The sequence below is a fragment of the Giraffa tippelskirchi genome, chromosome 6 (genome assembly GCF_054371585.1).
Source record: "Giraffa tippelskirchi isolate mGirTip1 chromosome 6, T2T-mGirTip1v1.2.pri, whole genome shotgun sequence".
Lineage (NCBI taxonomy): Eukaryota > Metazoa > Chordata > Mammalia > Artiodactyla > Giraffidae > Giraffa > Giraffa tippelskirchi.
The window spans coordinates 79,266,695-79,287,612 of record NC_137280.1 but is presented as its reverse complement, the minus strand read 5'-3'; the positions used below and the strand labels follow the sequence as shown (position 1 = coordinate 79,287,612).

At 49.4% G+C, this 20,918-nt stretch overlaps 1 protein-coding gene across 3 annotated transcripts in view; it reads right to left on the bottom strand.

The window, feature by feature from the left end:
• Window positions 1-13,821, bottom strand: part of FLT4 (fms related receptor tyrosine kinase 4) — a 41,307-nt gene extending 27,486 nt beyond the window's left edge. For 2 of the 3 annotated variants that reach the window (XM_081496059.1, XM_081496060.1), the window contains exon 1: window positions 13,545-13,821. In XM_081496059.1, the coding sequence (XP_081352185.1) occupies window positions 13,545-13,611 (67 nt within the window). In that variant the 5' untranslated portion in view covers window positions 13,612-13,821. Of the gene's footprint in view, window positions 1-6,522; window positions 6,772-13,544 lie in introns of all 3 variants that reach the window. The other variant, XM_081496061.1, reaches the window with a different exon arrangement.
• Window positions 13,822-20,918: the final 7,097 nt, after the last annotated feature.

The following is a 20,918-nucleotide window of genomic DNA, read 5'->3' as shown; positions in this document are numbered from 1 at the left end:
CAATAGGGGAGACTGCAGGCTTCCTCCTACGTTAGGCGAAGCCTGCAGTACATTTCCTCGGCATTAAGACCCCCCTCGCCACTGCTTGTGAGGGGGTTCTGCACAGTGCAGACCCCCAAACATGCCCCAGACTGAGGCCTTGGTTTCTCCCTGGGATTCGTCCTGTGACCTTGCCCTCTTCTACATCCCATGGAGTCCATCTCACATTTCCTTGGTTCCATCAGTTTCTCTTTGCCCCAAGGGCAAATGCCTTTGCCCCCCATTCCCTGCTCCCTCTACCTCAGCCCCTCCATTATTCCCACAGGTCTAACCCCCAAACAAAGAACTGCCTTGCCTGGTTAAATGCTGTCCTGTGGCCCTCCAGGACCTTGGCCGGGCTGCCCACGCAGCTTCTTAGTCTCCCTCCTCCTCCCAGCAGGAGAGTGTTGTATGTGTGTGTACACGTGTGTGCGTGTGTGCACATGTGTGTTGTCTCTGTGTGCATCAGTGTCTGTGGGCATAGATCTGTGTTTATAGGACTGATGATGAATGGTGTGTGTGTGTGATTTTGTGCATGTGTGTTATTGACATGTCTTTTTGTGGATGCGTGTGAATGTTTGTGTGTTTGTGTGTCTGATCCTGGAGGAGAGTGGGAGCAGGCCCCAGGGGAGGTCTGGACCTAGAACTCTGGCAGATGCATCCTGCCAGGACCATCCTGAGACAACAGGAAGTGAGGACTGTGTGGCTGGAGGCCCAGGGCTGTGTTCTGTCCCTCCCCCGAATCCCTGTCCTCCTGGGGGGCACAGCCCACTGTCCTGCCATAGGCCCCAGTCCCACAGGTCCAGTTCCTCTGCCCTTCCCAGTTCAGCTTCTTGAGGCTTAGAGTCTTGCCCTGGCAGCTAATTGTGGGAGGCAGACATTGGAGGAATCTCCACTGTAGTTGGTTCTACATCACCCTGACCCCAAGCTGCCCTAGAAAGCAGCACAGGCTGTCACACTCTGCACACCAAGATCTCATTTCAGCATCACATGGACAAGATAGCTGCCAAGGTCTGGCCTCCCGCTGGCCAGACTTCTCTATGTACCATACCACCACTGGTCAGAGGCAGAAGGTCCTCACTGAGCATCTAACCCAACTAGTATCTAGTCCAGCCAGGGAACCTGAGGCCCTCCAGCTGGACTACACTGCAACCCTAAGAAGGCAGTCTCTCATTTGGCCAGCTGCTGGGACCACTATGAAGTCTCTCCTTAGCTTGAATTCAGTGCACCCCCTCCTGGCACTCAGGACAGGGGCCCCACCCTGGGGTCCCCAGGTGGGAAAGTAGCAGGTCCATTCCTTCCCAGCATGGGTTCCAGCTCCCCATCACACCTCCTCACCTAGCCCTGGGGCTGGTCAGGTGGAGAGGCCCCACAGTGGGGAGGATTCCTTCTGGTGGTGAGGGGCCAGGAATGAATGCCAGGAGGACACCTCTAAGATGGATTTTGAAAGAGAAGTAGGATTTTCCAGGCAGCGGAATGTGAATAAAGCCGCTCTACAAACTGGATTCTGAGCTACAGAAGCAGAGGAGGGGCAGGGATGATGGACTTGGGTTTGGACGTGTGAAGGGATGAAAGAACCAGCTCCCAAGTGGACCACTCAGGGGTCAGGCCTGAGGCTGGCATTTGGGCACCAGAGGAGACAGGCCGTAGCCAGGACCTATTTGCCCTGGGTCATTTGTGTCCCATTGTGAGGGCTGCAGCGTTACTCTGGGGCTCCTGGGAAGGCCAAGCAAGGGCCCCCTTCCCTGAGGTGCTCCTCCAGGGCATGCCCTTGGCACTAGAGCTATGGCAGTCATCAGACCAGCTTCCTTTGGCAGCTCTCCTTTGCTTCCAAGATAAAGCAGGGAGACCCCAGGCCTCTCCCTTCTGCCCACTCCTCTTCTTTCCGGCTTTAACTATCGAGACATCTGAGAGGCACAGACTTCTCACAATTGTCCCAGAGTGCCAGACTTTTCCTATCTTGAAGTCTCTGTGTTCCTTTTTTTATCCTTCCCTCCTGTGGATCTCCCTCTTTAGGTTCTAATTCATGAGTCCCTCTGTAAGGGGCAGGCACTCAGGAGACGCGCAGCCAGTGTTGGCCCCCTAGGCTCATGCTGCTAGAACACCTACAAGACTAAATTATGGTTTTCAGGTCACATCTGAACAAAGACTGCATTTTATTCATCTTCCTAACCTTAGTACAAAAGAGGTACACACCCAAAATTGAGGATATGTATTCAAGAATACGTGGGCAAACTGGGAGATTGAGGGACAGGGAGGACTGACGTGCTGTAGTCCATGGGGTTGCAGAGTCGGACATGATTTGGTGACTGAACAACAACAAATTCAAGAATGGTAGGATGGATGGAGGATGATCAGATGAATGAATGGATGAATATGTGGGAGGATGGGTGGGTTGAGTGGCTGGATGGGGTATGGAGCCTATAGGAGCTTCCTCCCTAGAGGCTACCATACCACCAAAGGAAGCATCTGAATCACTGTGCTAAATGGGAGGTTCATCCATTATGCTTGCTGACCCTTTCAGCCATCTGAGAGCCTTTCCTTTATTGCCACATGCCCTGAATTTCCCCAGTGCTCCTTTTTTCCCCCTCATTTCCACTGGACCCTGTGTGAGCAGCAGTCTTCACTGTACACATCACTGACCTCCTCCATCCTTCCTGCCTTAACTGAAATCTGGATTTCTGAGGACACCACTGCCCCTGCGGTGGTTACTGCTCCCCACTGCACACGTCGGAGAACTCCTTATGGTCACTTCCCCTTTTCCAGCAGCACCACCCACTCCCCACTAAAGCTGTCATCAGCTCTGTCCTGGTCATTTCCCCTCATTCTCTGCTCCTGGCTTTTCAGGCCCCTCCACCTCAATCCAGGACATTTCTCATAACTTCAGCAGCCACAGGAGTGAGTCACCAGCAGCCTGGCCTTCGTGGTCCTTGTCTCCATTGTCCTCCCTCCTCCCTTCAGCCCCTCACTTCCTGGGCATCCCCTGGTCTTGGTCCCCACCAGAAGCTGTGTCATCATCAAGTGCCTATTTTCCTGTACTTCTCTCTTTGCCTCCTCTGTCTCCTGCTAAGTCTCACCATGGCTAGGTCCTTCAACCTCATCAAAACGTCAAGGCCAGGAACCCCTCTGCACTGCCACCTCCTCCTGGCCTCACCCCTCTTTTGGCACTGCATGGCCCACAGCCCATCATTCTGAATGCTCCCTTGCCCCTGCCTGCTTCCCCAGCCCTGCAGTGCCCATGTCCCTCAGGGGCTCGGCACGCAGCACAAAGCCCAAGACCCGTGCTGCTGCTTCCCCTCTCTCTCCTGTCAGCAAAGCCTAAGTGGCCCTCAGGCTGAAGTTCAGGGCCGTCCCTCCTCCTTCCCTCTCAGCATTAATGAAGTAGAGCCATCAGATGGAGACCCCTCATCTTCCCACATCCAAATCCCACACCCTTCCCACACCCAGATCTCTGACATTCCTGCTCCCAAGGCCAAGCCCTCCAACATGTTGGGGATCCCAACCCCCCCAGATCCGACCTCCGCAGATCATTTCTTTCTTTTCTGATTACCAATTTTCCTCTATGCAATCATCTCCCATCTTGTAAACAAACAAACAAACAAATAAACAAAAACTCCCCACTTCCTTGATCCTATATTCCCTTCCCCTTTTTTACCCCCATTCATAGCAAAAATTCTGTTTGCTGTCTCCTTCCTTTCACATTTGCTCATCTTCCCACAGAGTGCAGCCTCCTTCTTTACTTCATGGAGCTACTGGCAAGGTATCCTGTGACTTCTGTGCCACTGCAGGAGGCTCTCCAGGGCAGGGAGCAGAGCTGTTCCCTCTTCTGCTAGCTTCTGTGAGCTCACCCTCCCCTTATCTTCCATCCCTTCTGCCCAGCACCAAATACTGTTGCTCTTAAGTCGTTGTGTATTAGGTTGGCCAAAAAGTTCATTCAAGTTATTCCATATGATCATATGGAAAAACCCAAACAAAATTTTTGGCCGACCCAGTACTTACAAACTCTCAACCTCCAGCCCAGATCCCCTTCTCTCAACTGCAGTTTTAAGGGACAAAATCGTGCTTAAATTTCATCAGTGACTTTCCACTATACTTTAAGGAGCATCCCAACTTCTGACTGTGGCCTGGCCGTCGGCCCCTTTCCACACCCTCCTGCTCTTGTCTTCCAGCCCCCGTGACCCCAGGCTGTTCCATATCATGCCATGCTCCTTCCTACCCCAGGCTTTTACACACACCTCTCCTCCTGATTAGCCTCTGCTCACATGCCTTACACAGCCAGGTCCTTCTCACTTTCAGGCCTCAGCTTACACATGACCTCTGCACCCCCACCCCCTAAACCTAAGTCCTCCTTTAAGCTCCACCTTAACCTCCTGGTTGGTTATTTCATTCTTCTTGTCATAATATGTAATTTTGTTATTTACTTAAGTTATGTTTTTCCATTTCCTCTACTAGACCATAAGTTTCAATGGGGTGAGGACCCAAACAGTCCCTTTTCCAGCCCACTCCATGCCTAGCACTGCACTTGACACAGAGTCAAGCCTCCATAAATCCTTGCTGAATGAATAAACAAATGGACAGATGGACAAAAGGACAAATGAGTGGATGAATGGAAGGATGGATGGATGGAAGGATGGAAATGTGGAAAAAAGAAAGGGTGGCTAGATGGACAGTCAGATGGATGGATGGGTAGAAAGATGAATGGATGGATGGAGAGAAGGATAAATGAACAGCTGACTGAATGAATAGTTGGTTGGCTAAACAAACCTCTGCAGTCAAGCTTTGGGTTAAAACTCTGTCAAATATTGTTGTTCCTTTGTAAAAGATTCCAGTTTTAAAGACCAAGTCCCCTGGTGACCATGAATACCCCAGACTGCTCAGCAGCTGGGGAAGATTCAGGCCTGTGCTGCCATGCCCAGAGGCTCTATACTGCCCAGCCCCCACATGCAACCCCAAAGAAGGCGCATCCTTCCTGCCTGGCTGTTGTCTGTCCCCGCTGTCCTTCCCTTCCCGAAGCAGGAAGCACTGTCATCCTGGCCTCTGCTGCACTCCCCCTGCCTTCCTGTTCCTGGCCCAGGAACTGGCTTCTTCCTTCCCCTGGCCAGCGGCCCTGGCCCCCTAGCCTGAGCAGAGCAGTCAGGGTAGGCGCCAGGCTGAGGTCAGGGGGCCAGAGTGCATCCCTCCTCTTCCCTGTGCTGTTAGCAAGCCTTGGGCAATGGGGCCCTGGGGTCAGCCACAGGTGCTGGGAGGAGCACACTGGGATCCTGGGTGAGGGGCAGACAGGAGGGTGGGACGTCCAGTGGGCTAGATACTGACCACATCCCAGCAGTTATCGCCTCATTTGATCCTTACACATACTGGGAGGGATGGAGGGAGGGAGCAGGAGTCCGGTCAGTAGTGAGGACACTGAGGCTCCATGTTCCACGTCAGCGGTAACCAGCAGCTGTGCAGTAGCCCAAGTCTGGCCAAGTCCAGACCCATCCCTGCCTGGGACCCGGCCCTCACATTTCTCTGTCTCCTTCTCTCCCATTGCCACCGCTGGTGCCAGTCTCCCGACCTCTCTGCTCCCTAGCTGTCTCCTCCCTGGCCTCCAATTTGTCCCTCAGCCCAAAGGACACCTTCTCTGGCTCCTTGTGGCCCTCTGGATCTGTAAACGCCCTTGGCCTGGCCTCCAGAGCTCTGCCCCGCCCCACTGGCCCCCTTTCTGGCCAGCTTCACCTCCCAATGCTTCTGCCGCATAATCAGGATATCAGCCACACCCAACGTCCACGTCTGAGCACCCCAGGCAGTCATCCACCACACAGGGAAGGTCTGCATCATCGAGTGGCTCCTGAGGGCCAGGATGTCACTGGGCCATGTCTCTGTCCTTAGGTCCAGCACCACCAACCCAGGCCCATGATGTCAGGATGGTGCCCCAGCTCGGGGGTGCCATTCCACCTTTGGCAGTGTGTCGCAGTAGTGGTTTTTGCATTTGGCAATTTCTTATTTCAGGCCCTGTCATGATCACCCGGTGGGTAACAGGGGCTGTACAGCAGTCCTGCTAGTCTGACCCAAGGTCTCCTGAGCAGCTGTGCTCTGCAGACTAGAAGCATGCTGAGGGGGAAGCACTGGGGCCAGGTGAGGCTGGGTGGGGGCTCTGTGCAGCAGCCCCAGGGCTCAGCCAAGTTGGAGAGCCTGTTCTCCCTTCGCTCTTGGGGCAGGCTTGGGCACTGAGCTTGGGGGAAGGCTCAGGGCGTGTCCTGCATTGGCGTTCCCCCCAACCCCCACGTAGATGGCAGTCTCTGTGCCTCCGGAGAACAAGGGTGAGGGCATCGGTCCTCCCACCTCCCACCCTGCAGGACTGAGAAAGCTAAGCTGGGAGGGGCTGTTCAGAGAGAGTGCTCAGCCCTGAGCACCCAGCTGTGCCCCCTCCAGTGTCACTTTGACTGTATGACCTTGGGCAAGTCACCTCCCCCATCCACGCTTATGAAACGAGAATTGTCCCCAGGATTATCGAGAACCACAGACCACAAATAACATCCTATCACACGAAGAACCGTGGTAAGAAGATGCTGTTGCAGGCTGAGGCACACTGAGAGCCTTGCTGTCTCTGTCTGCTGAGGGCTTTGCCTTTCACAGCTGGAGAAGCTCACTGTGACTTGGTGCTGTGGTCACAGTGCCAGGGTTGCGGGGCCGTCAGAGAAAGTCTTGCCAGTGGAAGAGAGTGTTCACATGAGTTGAAATGGACTTTGTAGAATGAATAAGAAATTGCTGGTCCTGGAGGAGGGCACAGAAGGCAGAGGGACATGTGGCAGTGTGCTGGTGACCTTGGCTGTCAGGCAGGTAGAGCTGTCAGGGAGGTGGTGCGCAGTGTGGGGCAATAAGGCCCCAGAGTGGGGCCATGGGTCACAGGCCTAGCCTTAGGCTCTTGGCAGGCTCATTTAACTGGAGCCCTGCTCAAGGTGTGCTTCCTCCTCCTAGAGGGGACCCCAAGACTTCAAACCCACCTCTGAGCTCCCCCTACCCCGTCCCTGGCAGGTCTCCTGAGCTCCCGCCCTAGGGGGCTCTGCTTCCCAGATGTTTCCTGCCAAGTGCCCCCGGCCCTAAGACCTAGACCATCCCCACCACTGGGGAGGGCAAGGATCCACGGGGCAGCACAGAAGTGTCCCCAAGCCCATATGAGCAAGCATTAAAAGGATAGAGAATTCCCAGTATTGGCAAGGCTGTGGGCAAACAGGCACTCACAGAAATGAAAAATATGCTCATTCACTTTGACTCTCAAATTCTGCTTACCCCAATACATCCTGTTATGACAACAGACAACAAGCACAAACACTTTCTGTATGCCAGCACAGCCTACACATTTGTGCATACCACACCCCTCTATTGCCCCCCTGAAAGAAGAAAGTGAAAATGTTAGTCACTCAGTCATGTCCGGCTCTTTGCAACCCCATGGACTGTAGCCTGCCAGGTTCCTTGCTTGCTCCATGGAATTCTCCAAGCAAAAATACTTAAGTGGGTTGCCATTCCCTCCTCCAGGGGATCTCCCCAACCCAGGGATGGAATCCAGGTCTCCTGCATTGCAGGCGGATTCTTTACCAGCTGAACCACCAGGGAAGCCCCCTGAGGTGGGTACTATCCTGATCATTTTACAGGGGAAAAAACTAAGACATGGCGGTTAACTTACTAGTCAGAGATCATCTTTGGGTGACAGGATTATGGAAGTTGCTGTTTACTGTATACTTCCTCAGAACCAGCATCAACAGCAGAGTGGCTGGAAGCACAAGGCTTGCTCCTTGCCTCTCCCTACCACCCTGGCAAAGTGCTTTGCACTCCCAGAGCTCAAACAGTGAGCAGTAGATGTCCTCTAGCCTGAGTGCCACCCGTAGACATTCTGGGACTGCCCTTTTCAGCCCCTTTCCTTGCCATCCGACTGTCTGGCCATCCTCAGTGTCCCATCCCTGGGTTACCACATTTTTGTCTCCCCACTGGTCCAGGCCTTTCACAGTGGTTAGAGGATCCTTCTAGAACACAAATCCTTCTTCTACCTAAAACCATTTCCTGCCTCTCTGCTCCTTGGAGATGGAATCTGAGCTTCTCATATGACTCTCTAGTCACCCTTGTCACTTGCCTGGTACCTGCTCCAGCCCTAGACTTGCATTTTTAGGTTCCTGGGAGCCTCTCTGCACATTTCCACAGCTTCATGCAGCAGCCTGACTCATTACACTCAACAGTTCCTCAAGGCAAGAATTAGATCCTTTCCAGGGTAGCATTGCCAGTGTGGGACTTGGCCCTGGATTGCTCTTGACTGGCTTTGAGGATCCAGGGGACAAAATTACAGTGCACAGTGTGTGGGCAGAGGTGGAGTGGGGATGCAGGAGCAGAGGTCCTGCACTGAAGTAGGCACATCTGTCAGGGGCAGGCCCAGGGGAAAGCAATGTGTCTAGCGGTATGCTGTTTTTGAAAGCTCTCTGGGACATCTAGGTGAAAATGTCCACGAGGTGGTCAGCAATTTAGGACCCCACATGCCTACCTTGCTGGAATATGGACACACCAGCTATGCCTGCCCCTTCTTGCTCCTCAGCCCTTGTGTCATCTGGCACCAGACCCCAGACACCTGTCACTTCCCTCAAAGCTGCTCTGACAATCAAATGAGCCATTTCACTCCTCTAATTTTCTAATTAATCTTACTAATCTCCAAAATGGGGACAATAGCCTACGTCACAAGGTTAAAATCTTCACACACCCTGTGTGAAGAAATCTGATGAACCATTTCAGACTGAGGTGGGACTCCCTGGTAGTGTGCACGCACGCGTGTGTATGTGTGTGTGCATGAGTACTGCTTCACACAAACACAACTTCATTTGGTAGAATTCCAAAGAGCTCTGACGATGGTGTTGAGGTGTGGTAAGGATGAGAGCCTCCCGTGAACCTACCCTCAAGCTTAGATTCTGTGCTCCTGGGGCTCACAAGGTGTGGGGAACGACGCTCTCTCCCTGCCACTTGGTGCAGCATCACCGTCTGCCTGAAATTCTTAGCAGCCTCTCGCATGTATGTGGAGCAGAAAGCTTACACACTGAGGCTGTGGTGTGGGTGCAGGCTAGGTGGACATGAGGCTCAGGCTCCTATTGGGACCCTGGCAGCATGGCCTGTCATCAGCCCAAGGGGGACTGGGGGGCTGAGGAAGGCTCAGATCTGTGTTTCAGAGTGGTCCCGCTAAAGCAATTTTTGGGAGCAGGGAATGTTGGAGAGGCTGAGTGGGACTGTGGGCTGCTTGAGTGCCCACAAGGGGTGAGATGGGGGGAAGAGCACCCTAGTAGGTGTGGGGCTCCCCGTGCAGCACAGTCATGGGTGCAGCCAGCTTTACCAGGCAGTTGCCCCAGCCTTTCTGGGGTCAGGGCTCTGCTCAGTGGCGGCAGGACGGGCAGTGTTATCAGACAGCCCAGCTGGCTCAGAGGTGGCCCCTCAGTGCTGCTAAATCTGGGCCACGGGCTCCTGCTGCAGGAAGAGGGAACGCAGGCAGGATGTCCTCTCCTGTGGCCGGCAAGTCCTTTCCCATGAACCCATGCTGACCTCACTGGCCACGTGGCGGGGCTCTCCCACTTGCCACCCTGACTTGTGCGTGCTCACAGGGCCACCCGCACCCCATCCAGCCCTCGGAGATGGGGGTGGCCTGGGACACTGGAGCCGGGCAGGGGTGTGCCTGTTTCGGGCACACCCAGCCTCAGTGGCAGCCAGTCCAAAGCCTGCATCTTCCTGCTCTCAGACTTCTTCCTTCAGTGTGACCGGAAAACGGAGATCCCAGAGGAAGCCAGTGTCTGAAAAGGATCGAAACTCAGGAATCCCTGGCTCCAGCTGGACACGTTGGCCATGTCTTGCTCAGAGGTCGCTGCAAGGAGTGTGGGAGTCTCTGGACTCCCCTCCCTACCCATCCCCCTTTGCCAAGGGATATCTCAGGACTGTGGGGCACAGACTAGGTCCTAGTGGAGAGAAATCTGCATGGTGGGGGGAAACACCAAAATGGCAGCAGGAGGGGTGTAAGCTAGGCATAGGAAAAAACTTCCCCTCATGACTGAGACCCCACTTAATTTCCCTGGATTCCCTGACTTGCCTCTATCATATCACACTCCAAGCTTTCTTCCTTCCTACCTTTGACTGTAGGCCCTGCCTCCCCAGTGGAGAGCCTCATCTCTCCCCATCTCCTCTTCTTCTCAGGGTCCCCATCTGGCAAACAACTTCATGATCTATCCTGCCACTTCAGCCAGAGACTGGCACTCGTCCCTCTCTCTCCACCACCGCCTGCTGCCCCCTTCCCTGGTGTGTCTACTGGGTGTACTGCAGCCTCCTTGTTGTGGCCTCACACCTGCTCTTGCCCCTCTGGCGATGCCTTCAGGGGAGTCTGACCACGTGGCTCCCTGCTGACACTCCCCTTTCCAGGTGTGCTGCCAGCTCCTGCATCTCCATTTCCTGTCTCTTCTACCCCATTGCTCTGCCCCCAGGACTTTAGCCTCATCTGATCACCATCAAACTTTTCTGTCTCTGGGCCTTTGAGGCAGTCTTTGTCCTACTTGGAGTCCCCTTCCCTGGAGTCTGCAGACCCCTCCAGGAAGCTCCAAGCTGGAAGCAACTTGGTGGAGCCCACACCACCAGCTGGACCTCACTGGGGTCGCTGAGCATGATCACCCCTGGGCTATGATGTCACGTTTGTGTCCCTGCAAGTCTGGCACTTGAGAAACTCCTGCAGGATGGACTTGGTCCAAATCTTCCCTTAGCCACCCTGAGCAGACACTGTAGCTTTCAACTTGCATAGAACTGCAGTCCCCTTCCCTGGTTAGGCTGCCACTGCCTGGGGGTCAGGGTGGGGGTGGCCCAGCAAGGAGATGGCCAGACAGTCCCCTTGTTACACCTCATGCCCATTCTGGCGCCTGGTCATGTGGACACCGTGCTGTGAGGAGGCAAAGAGTCCTTCGGCCACACTGACTCAGTGCCTCCAGCATGCTGGGTATGTGAGCACACCTGTATGTGAGTCCGCAGAGCACTGAGCAAAGGCCAGAGCTCTACCTGCACTGACTCACATCCCCACCCCACTCCCATACCTCTGTCCACACCTGGCTCTGGCTCAGGGCTCAGGAGCAGGGACAGTGAAGAGCTGGGATGGTCATGTGTGTCTCAGCTGCGGCAGGAGCCAGTATCCTCATGGCAGGCCAACCAAGCTTCCTGGCAATTGCCTCCTTCCCCACATGTCCCTGTGCTGACTGCCCACTGTTTAGAGGCACAGACAGCCTCTCTAGAGTCCAAGCCCCAAGAGATAAAGCCTGTGGGAGGTGGCCTCTGCCATCTACCTTCTCTAGAGGGACATGACTGGGGTAAAAAGCCCGGCCCCAAGCACAGCCCCTCAGTGCTTGCCAGCTTGTTGCAGTGCTATGCATGGGAAAACTGAGGCACAAGGAGAGGAAGAGAGGGGTCCAGGCAATACAGCAAGTAATTTAGGGGTAGAGCTAGGGCAGGAGCCCAGTTCTGGGAGAAACACCACATCTTTGAGGGTCACCTTCAGGGCCAAGCTGCTCACCTGCCAGCACGTGGCCTCCCACTGTGGCTGCACTGACAACTGGCAGCACTGGAATGTCTGTGCTTCTGCTCCAGCATTCCCCACCAGTCTAGGGGCTTCTCAGGTCCTCTTCAGTCCAAAAATGGGTGGCACAAATATAAGGCTTAGGGACTGTGGCAATGGTCTCCTCTCCACGGGTTATCTCCCTATCAACCATGCCCTGGTCCAGCCAAGGCCATCCCCCTTCACGAGCCCCTTAGCTTCATTCTCTCTCTTCTCCCTCACTGCCCAGCTTTGGTGAGAATCACCTGTACTCACTGCAAGACTGACTTATCCCCCCTCTGTCTGCCACCTCCCACTCTGCTCTACTCAGGAGCACTAGGACATGAGCCTCTCCTGGTTTCCCTTACACCCAACATGTTGGATGTTTTCTATCTCCCTGGAAGCCTCTTGCTCTCTGGTCCCCTCCTTGGGGAAGAGGGTCTCATCCTGGGACAGCTTCCTCTTCAGCCTCTCTCCTGAGCCTCTCCTGGTATAGCCAGGCACTATACCCACTGCCTACTGGATGTCTTCTCAAGGTGGGATCTCCCACTCCTCAGCCCTGAAGTCCAACCACAGCACCTGTGAAAGCCTCGTCCTGGGAAGGGTGCAGGGGAGCAAAGAAGGGCCAAGAGGCAGCCTCTCTGTTCAGAGCTGCCCTGACTTGGAGGCCAGATGTCTTCTTCCATCCTCCTCCCACTAGGTTCACCCACACTTCCCTTCACTCCACTCTCCCCAGCCCTTCAGCCCGTATAGACACAGAGAATGGGTTTCTGGTATCCCAAAGGCCTGGGTTGAACATGTCCTTTACTTCTGGCGTCCTGAGGACTTTGGGGGAAGTCACACCCGTCCTTGGTCTAAGTGTTCCCATTTGTAAAAAGGGTCCAACATTTCCTTGTGAGGATTAAAAGAAATGAAACATGTACAGCCAGTATTCAAAGCCAATAGTGTTTAAAAATAGAGGTATCCATTTCTCCCTTCAGATCTCTCAGAACTACTCCCTCAAACACTGGGGACTCATGATCGTTCCTCTACCCTCTGACCTCCAGGGTCGCTAGATCGCTCGTGGGCTTCTAGCTCATCTGCCTCTCACCCCTGACATCTCCAAACAGCCATCCCTCCCTCACTCCCCCTCCCCATTCTCTTCCCTCCAATCCCTCAGAGGCAACCTTTACTCATGTTCCCATCACATGTTCCCACACTGCCTCTCCTGTGTTGAAGACCCTTTCTTGCACTCCCTGCCTTATGATCCTTAGCTTGGCCATCCAGGGTGCTACCCCTGAAATGTGGCGAGGGCCGGCCTTCTGCTTCTCCTGCCATGCTGATCACTTACGAGTTGCTGACTCAAGATTAGCCTCAAATTCCAGCACCTGCACCCAGTCCTCTCGGACTACCCCTGTCTCCCTCCATCCCGAATTTTTGCCCCAGCAGTCCTTGGCCTGAGGAAAGTGAACAGCAACCGGAGTTCCCTCAGGAGTACTGATCTCGAGCGCAGACTCGAGTCGCGGGGAAGTGCGCACGCGGGGGACTGCGACCCGGCGGGGATTGCAACCTCTGCGCTGGGGGACAACCCCAGTGCGCGCGGATCGCAGCAGAGAGCAGTGCGGTGCCCCGACTCCACAGAAAAGCGTGTAAGCAAGCGAAGGATTCAGGCTGAGGATGCAGCGCGAAGGGGCCCAGATCCAAGGGAGCTGAATCATAGACCGCGGAGCGAAGTCGAGAACCCATCTCTACGCTGCGGGGCTGCCCCGCGGCCCGTCCTCTCCCTTTCCTCATCCCGGCAAGCCCGGCCCGACTCTCCGTGCTCCTTCCGGGATCTGAATTCCTGGCTCTCAACCCTGTCTCCCCTCGCGCCCATGGGTCCCGCGGGCCCCGTCCCCCGACCGGTGCAGTCCCACCATTTGCCCAGGGAAAGCGTTCCCGCTCGTGGCCAGCTGCGCACTGGGGCAGGCGGAGGGCTCACCACGCTCGTTGTCGAGCAGTCCGAGGCAGAGCCACAGGCGCAGGCACAACGCGGCACCCCGCTGCATCTCCGGCCGCGGTGGCACGGATCAAACGTGCGACCGCAGCTCTAGCTTGAGTGTGGGCGCGAGGCTTCGCGCCGGCGGGGCCGGGGCGGGGCCGGGGGCGGGGCCGCGGTCGGGGAGGGGCGGGGCGCCCGCGGCGGGCCTTGGAATCGAAAAGCTGCCGTCGCATCTCTTAGTACCGCCCTCTAGCCTAGGAGACTGCCGCATAGATGTGAGGGTGCGGGTGGGAAGGAAGGCAGTGGAGGGAAGGCTGGTCCGTGCCCCACTGCCGAGTCAACCACAACCCTTCAGGCTGACCCTGAGCCGCCCTGGCTAGTCCTTCATTGTGCGCTAAAAAGGGCATGAACCCAGCCGCCAAGACTGGACGAAACGTGGCAGCACGTATTTTTCTGTAATTTTCTTCAGTTAATAAATTCTATGTTTAAAGTAGGAAAAAGAAAAAAGCAATATAATGTAAAATAGCAATATATCAAATCTTTGAGACCATTCAGTAAACTTTATCTTACCGCCTACGTGGTGTAGATAGAGACTGCACCCTTGGGCCAGGCACCCAGTATAACTAACCTCCATCCTGCAGGCATGTCCTCTTTAGATTTCCTCCAAATAGTTTTGCTCTGAGCTCATTCATAAGTCCTTTCATCAGGTGACAGTTTGCTCTCTGACTTGGCAACCCTTTCATAGACTTCCTTTCTCTTTTCAGTTCTGTCTCTAGAATTTTCCTATTTCAAAACAAATCCCATGAGCATGGCTGTCTCCCTCTCCTGCTTTCATAATCACACTTTTACTATCCGTCCCCCCTACCACCTGCAAAAGTCCATTCAACCTTGTCAAAAACCATTGTTGAAAACAGTTGTTACTAAATCTCCAATGCAAGAAAGAATGGAATTTAAGTTGCAATCATATATGGATGATTAATAAATAATGTGGAAAGTAGGCAATCAAATAAATGAAGTTAGATTTTTTTCCTCAACCATATGTTGATTTTCTTTCAACTTTTGTTTTTAGTTTTAATATATTGAAACTATATATCAATGTATTATAAATGCAAATTTTAAAGCAAACACTTCTCTTTCAGTCCCACAGATTAAAGAATATAAAATGGCACGAGCTTTCCAGAAGCTCTCCCTTTCTCCTCCTTAACCCCCAAATCCTGGCTTTATCATTTCCCTGCTTTTCTTTGTCATTTTATTTCCCAGATATGTTTTGCTTGTTTTTTAACCTTATTTAAATGGATTCATTGCGCAATCTTTTGCTCAGCATCTTTTGTGAGATTCATGTGTATTGCTATGAAGACCTATGAAAAAGTGAGTGTTAGTCAGTCAGCCTTGTCTGACTCTTTCTGACCCCATAGACTGTAGCCGACCAGGCCCCTCTGTCCATGGAATTCTCCAGGCAAGAATACTGGAGTGGGTTGCCATTTCCTTCTCTAGGGGATCTTCCTGACACCGGGATTGAACCTAGGTCTCCTGCATTGCAGGAAGATCCTTTACAGACTGAGCCACCAGGGAAGCCCTGTACTTCACTGAAGACCAACCCAATACTTCATGCATTTTCATTGATGCATAGTCTTCTGTGTGATACAACATAGTTCATTTGTGCACCTACTGTTGATGGGAGTTTGAGTTGTTACCAGTTTCCAACTTCTGCTGCTACAAACATGCTTTTATATGTTTCTTGGTATACATGTGCCCTATTCTCTAAGTTATATGTACAAGAGTGACACTACTAGATTTCTTCTACTTTGTAGTTGGTACCAACTATTCTTCCATTTTTTTGTATATTTTGCACTCCATGGCAGTGTAATTAGTTCCCTGTGTTCCACATCTTCACTGACACATATTGTCAGTTTTAATTTTCGAATTTAGCCATCTTAATTGATTTGTAGTGGCATCTCTTTATGGTTTTCACTAGATTTTCCCTAATTAATGTTGAATTTGAGCACATTTTTATAATTTTCCATTTGAATTTCAAGTCTTTTGCTTCTTAGCACTGCCTATTTTCTTTTTCTTATTGATTTATAGGGTTTTTTTTTTCCTTTTGGCTGCTGAAATGTTTTATTCTATTAAAAAAACCTTTTTATTTTGTATTGGGGTGTAGCCAGTTAACAAACAATGCAATGTTGTGATAGTTTTAGGTGAACAATGAGGGGACTCAGCTATATATATATATATATATATATACACACACATATATATATGTATATATATATACTCCCCCAAACTCTCCTCCCATCCAGACTGTTACATAACATTGAACAGGGTTCCATGTGCTATAACACTAGGTCCTTGTTGGTTATCCATTTTAAATATAGCAGTGTGTACATGTCCATCCCCAAATCCCTAATTATCCTTTCCCCCGTCCTTCCCCTCAGCAACCTTAAGTTTGTTCTCTAAGTCTGTGAGTCTCTTGTTGTTTTGTAAGTAAGTTTATTTGTATCATTTCTTTTTAGAGTCCACATATAATGGATGTCATACAATATTTATTCTTCTATGTCTGACTTACTTCATTAAGTATGACACTCTCTAGGTCCATCCATGTTGCTGCAAATGGCATTATTTCATTCTTCTTCATGGCTGAGTAATATTCCATTATATATATGTACCACATCTTTATCCATTCCTCTGTTGATGGACATTTAGGTTTCTTCCATGTCTTGGCTATTGTAAACAGCACTGCAATGAATATTGGGATGCATGCATCCTTCTGGATCATGTTTTTCTCTGGATATATGCTGAGGAGTGGGATTACAGTGTCATATGATAGCTCTATTTTTAGTTTTTTAAGGAACTTCCTTACTGTTCTCCATAGTGACTGTATCAATTTACATTCCCAGCAACAGTGTAGGAGGATTCCCCTTCTCTTCACACTCTCTCCAGCATTTATTGTTTGTGGATTTTTTTAAAAAAATAATTAATTTGTTTTAAGTGGAGAATAATTACTTTACAATATTGTGGTGGTTTTTGCCATACATAGACATGAATCAACCATGGGTGCACGTGTTTCCCCCAACTTGAATCCCCCTCCCATCTCCTTTCCCACCCCATCCTTCTGGGTTGTCCCAGAGCATCAGCTTTGAGTGACTGCTTCATGCATCAAACTTGTACTGGTCATCTATTTCACATACGGTAATATACGTGTTTCAATGCTATTCTCTCAAATCATCCCACCCTGACCTTCTCCCACAGAGTCCAAAAGTCTGTCCTTTACATCTGTGCCTCTTTTGCAGACTTGCATATAGGATTGTCATTACCATCTTTCTAAATTCCATTTATGTGCATTAATATACTGTATTGGTGTTACTCTTTCTGACTTCCTTCACTCTGTATAATAGGCTCCAGTTTCATCCACCTCATTAAAAGTGACTCAAATGCATTCTTTTTTATAGCTGAGTAATAGTCTATTGTGTATATGCATCACAACTTCCTTATCCATTCATCTGCCAATGGACATCTAGGTTGCTTTTGTGTCCTAGCTATTGTAAACAGTGCTGCAATGAACGTTGGGGTACATGTATTTCTTTCAATTCTGGTTTCCTTGGTGTGTATGCCCAACAGTGGGATTGTTGGCTCATATGGCAGTTCTATTTTCACTTTTTAAGGAATCTTGTTCATGGACTCTTTCGGTAATAGGCATTCTGGCTGGTGTGAGGTGATACTTCATTGTAGTTTGGACTTCCATTTCTCTAATAATTGGAGATGTTGAACATCTTTTCACATGCCTCTCGGCCATCTGTATGTCTTTGGAGAAATGTCTGTTTAGGTCTTCTGCCCATTTTTTGAGTGGGTTGTTTGTTTTGATGCCATTAGGCATCATTTTCTGTTTGTAAAATTTGGAGACTAATCCCTTATTAGTCATATCATTTGTAAATATTTCCTTCCAATTTGTGGGTAGTCATTTCATTTTGTTTATTGTTTCCTTTACTGTGTGGAAGCTTTTGCATTTATTTTTGTTTTTATTTTCATTATTCTGGGAAACAGATTGAAAAAGATGTTGCTGTGGTTTATGTCAGAGAGTGTTCTGCCTATGTTTTCCTCTAGGAGTTTTACAATATCTGATCTCACATTTAGGTCATTAATTCATTCTAAGCTTATTTTTGTGAATGGTATTACAGAAAGAATGATCTAATTTCATTTTTTTTTTTACATTTAGCTATCCAGTTTTCCCAGCACCATTTATTGAAGAGATTGTCTTTCCAACATTGTGTAATCTTGCCTCCTTTGTCATAGATTAATTTGTCATAGATGCCTGGGTTTCAGGGTTTTCTATCCTGTAACATTGATCTATAGTTCTACTTTTGTGCCAGTACCATACTATTTTGATGACTGTAGCTTTGTAGTATAGTCTGAAGCCAGGGAGCCTGATTCCTCCAGCTCTATTGTTCTTTTCCAAGATTGCTTTGGCTATTTGGGGCCTTTTGTGTCCCTATACAAATTTTGAGATTTTTTTCCCCTAGTTCTCTGAAAAATGTCATTGGTAGTTTGATAGAAATTACATTGAGTCTGTAGATTGCCTTGGGTAGTTTTGTCATTTTGACAGTATTGATCCTTATACTCCACAAACTTGGTATATCTTTCCATCTGTTTGTGACTTTGATTTCTTTCATCATCACCTTATAGTTTCTGGAGTGCAGGCTTTTTATTTCCTTAGGTAGGTTTATTCCGAGGTATTTTATTCTTTTTGATGTGATAGTAAATAGAAATGTTTCTTGAATTTCTCTTCCTGATCTTTCATTGTTAGTGTATAGAAATGCAACAGGTTTCTGTGTATTAACTTTGTAATCAGCAACATTACCAAGTTCATTGATGAGCTCCAGTAGTTTTCTGGTACCACGTTTAGGATTTTCTACATATAGTATCATGGCATCTCCCATCAGTGACAATTTAACTTCTTTTCCAATTTGGAGTCTCTTTACTTCTTTTTCTTCTTCGATTGCTATAGCTAAGACTTCCAAAACTATGTTGAATAAAAGTGGTAAAGCAGATAGAAGAAGTAAGAACTACAATCCTGCAGTGGCTAGAATGAAAACCACATCACAGAAGGTTTATCAGAATGAAGAAGCAGAGTGTTAGTTCCCTAGATGAAGGGACAAGATAAAACCCCAGAAGGGGATTCTGGTTCAAGTTGGCAGAGCAGAAGAACCTGTGCTCCTCTCCTCCTGTGAGAACACCAAAATTGCAACTAGTTGTTGAACAGCCATCGACAGGAGGATGCTGGAACCCAGCAAAAAAGATACCGCACATCCAAAGACAAAGTAGAAACTGCAATGAGATGGTAGAAGGTGTGCAAACACAATAAAATCAAATCCTATACCCACTGAGTGGGCAACTCACAACCTGGAGAACAATATAATACCAAAAACTCCACTGTTATGAAGGTTCTGAGCCTCATAACAGGCTTCTCAGCCTGGGGAGCTGGCAAAGGAATTGGAAATCCCCAGGGAGTCTGACTTTGAAGTCCAGTGGGATTTGATTATAGGACTTCCACAGGACTGGGGGAAACAGAGATTCCATTCTTGGATGGCACATACAAAATCTTGGACACACTTAGACCCAAGGGAAAGGAGCAGTGATCCCACAGGAGACTGAACTGGACTTACCTGCTAGTATTGGAGGGTCTACAGTGAAGGAGTGGGGTGGCAGTGGCTCACCTTGGGGATGGGGGTCACTGGCAGCAGCAGATCTGGAAAGAGCCCTGTGGCATATGTCCTCTTGGAGGTCACTGTTAACCCTATTATAGAGTCCCCATAAACCCCAGGGCTGGGTCCCCACAGGTCAAACAACTAACAGGAAGGGAGAGCAACACCACCGATCAGTAGATTTTTAGATTAAAGTTTTACTGAACTTGGCTCTGCCCACCAATGCCCTGTTTTCCCCACCAGCAGTGCCTCCCATCAGGAAGCTTATACAAGCCTCTTAGCCTCATCCATCAAAGGGCAGCAGCAGAAGAAAGAAGAACCACAATTTCACGGTGGCTAGAATCAAAATCACACCACAGAAAGTTAACCAGGATGAAAAAAGCATAGGGTTTTGTCCCAGATGAAAGGACAAGATAAAACTCCAGAAAAACAACCAAATGGAGATAGGTAACCTTCCAGAAATAGAAATCAGAATAATGATAGTGAAGATGATCCAAGATTTTGGGAAAAGAATGGAGGCAAACATTGAGAAGATGCAAGAAATAATTACCAATGACCTAGAAGAACTAAAGAACAAACAGAGATGAACAATACACTGGAAGGGATCAATTAGCAGAATAAGTGATGCAGAAGAATGGATAAATGACCTGGAGGGCAGAATGGTAGAAATCACTGCTGCAGAACAGGATGTAGAAAAACGAATGGAAAAAAAGACAGCCTAGGAGACCTCTGGAACATTAAATGCACCATTCGCAATATAGGGGTTCCAGAAAAAGAGAGAGAGAAATGACCTGAGAAAACATTGAAGAAATAATACCTGAAAACTTCCCTAATATGGGAAAGGAAATAGTCAACCAAGTCCAGGAAGCACAGAGAGTCTCAGGCAGGATAAACCCAAGGAGGAACACACCAAGACACAGAGTAATCAAGCTGATGAAAATTCAAGACAAAGATAAAATATTAAAAGCAACAAGGGGAAAACAACAAATAACATACAAGGGAACACCCATAAGGTTATCAACTGATTTCTCAACAGAAACTGTACAAATCAGAAGGGAATAGCACAATGCACTTAAAGTAATGAAAGGGAAGAGCCTATAACCAAGAATATTCTAACCAGCAAGACTCTTGTTCAAATTTGACAGAGAAATCAAAAGTTTTACAGACAAGCAAAAGTTAAGAGAATTCAGCACCACCAAACCAGCTTTACAACAAGTTCTAAAGGACCTTCTCTAGGCAGAAAATGCAAGCATAGGGAAAGACCTACACAGAATAAACCCAAAACAATTTAGAAAATGTTAATATGATCATATATATCGATAATTACCTTAACTGGAAATGGATTAAATGCACAAACCACAAGACAAAGACTGGCCGGGCAGATGAAAACATATGCATGTATATAATAATTTTCCTTCCGCTTACCACATCATTCCACTTAACCCCCAAATTGTATGTAATTATTTTATATTGTTAAGTTAATTATGTTCCCATTATGGCTTGCAATTGTAATTATATTTTATATTTTGTCTGGCTGTTGATTGTGAAAACTGGTAAACATCTTTTACTATTGTGATTGTGTCAGTATTATTCACTTAATACTATTGTATCATGATTGATCAACAGAAAATAATGGAAAAAATAGAATTAAAATGGTGAGAGTTGACCTTCTTGT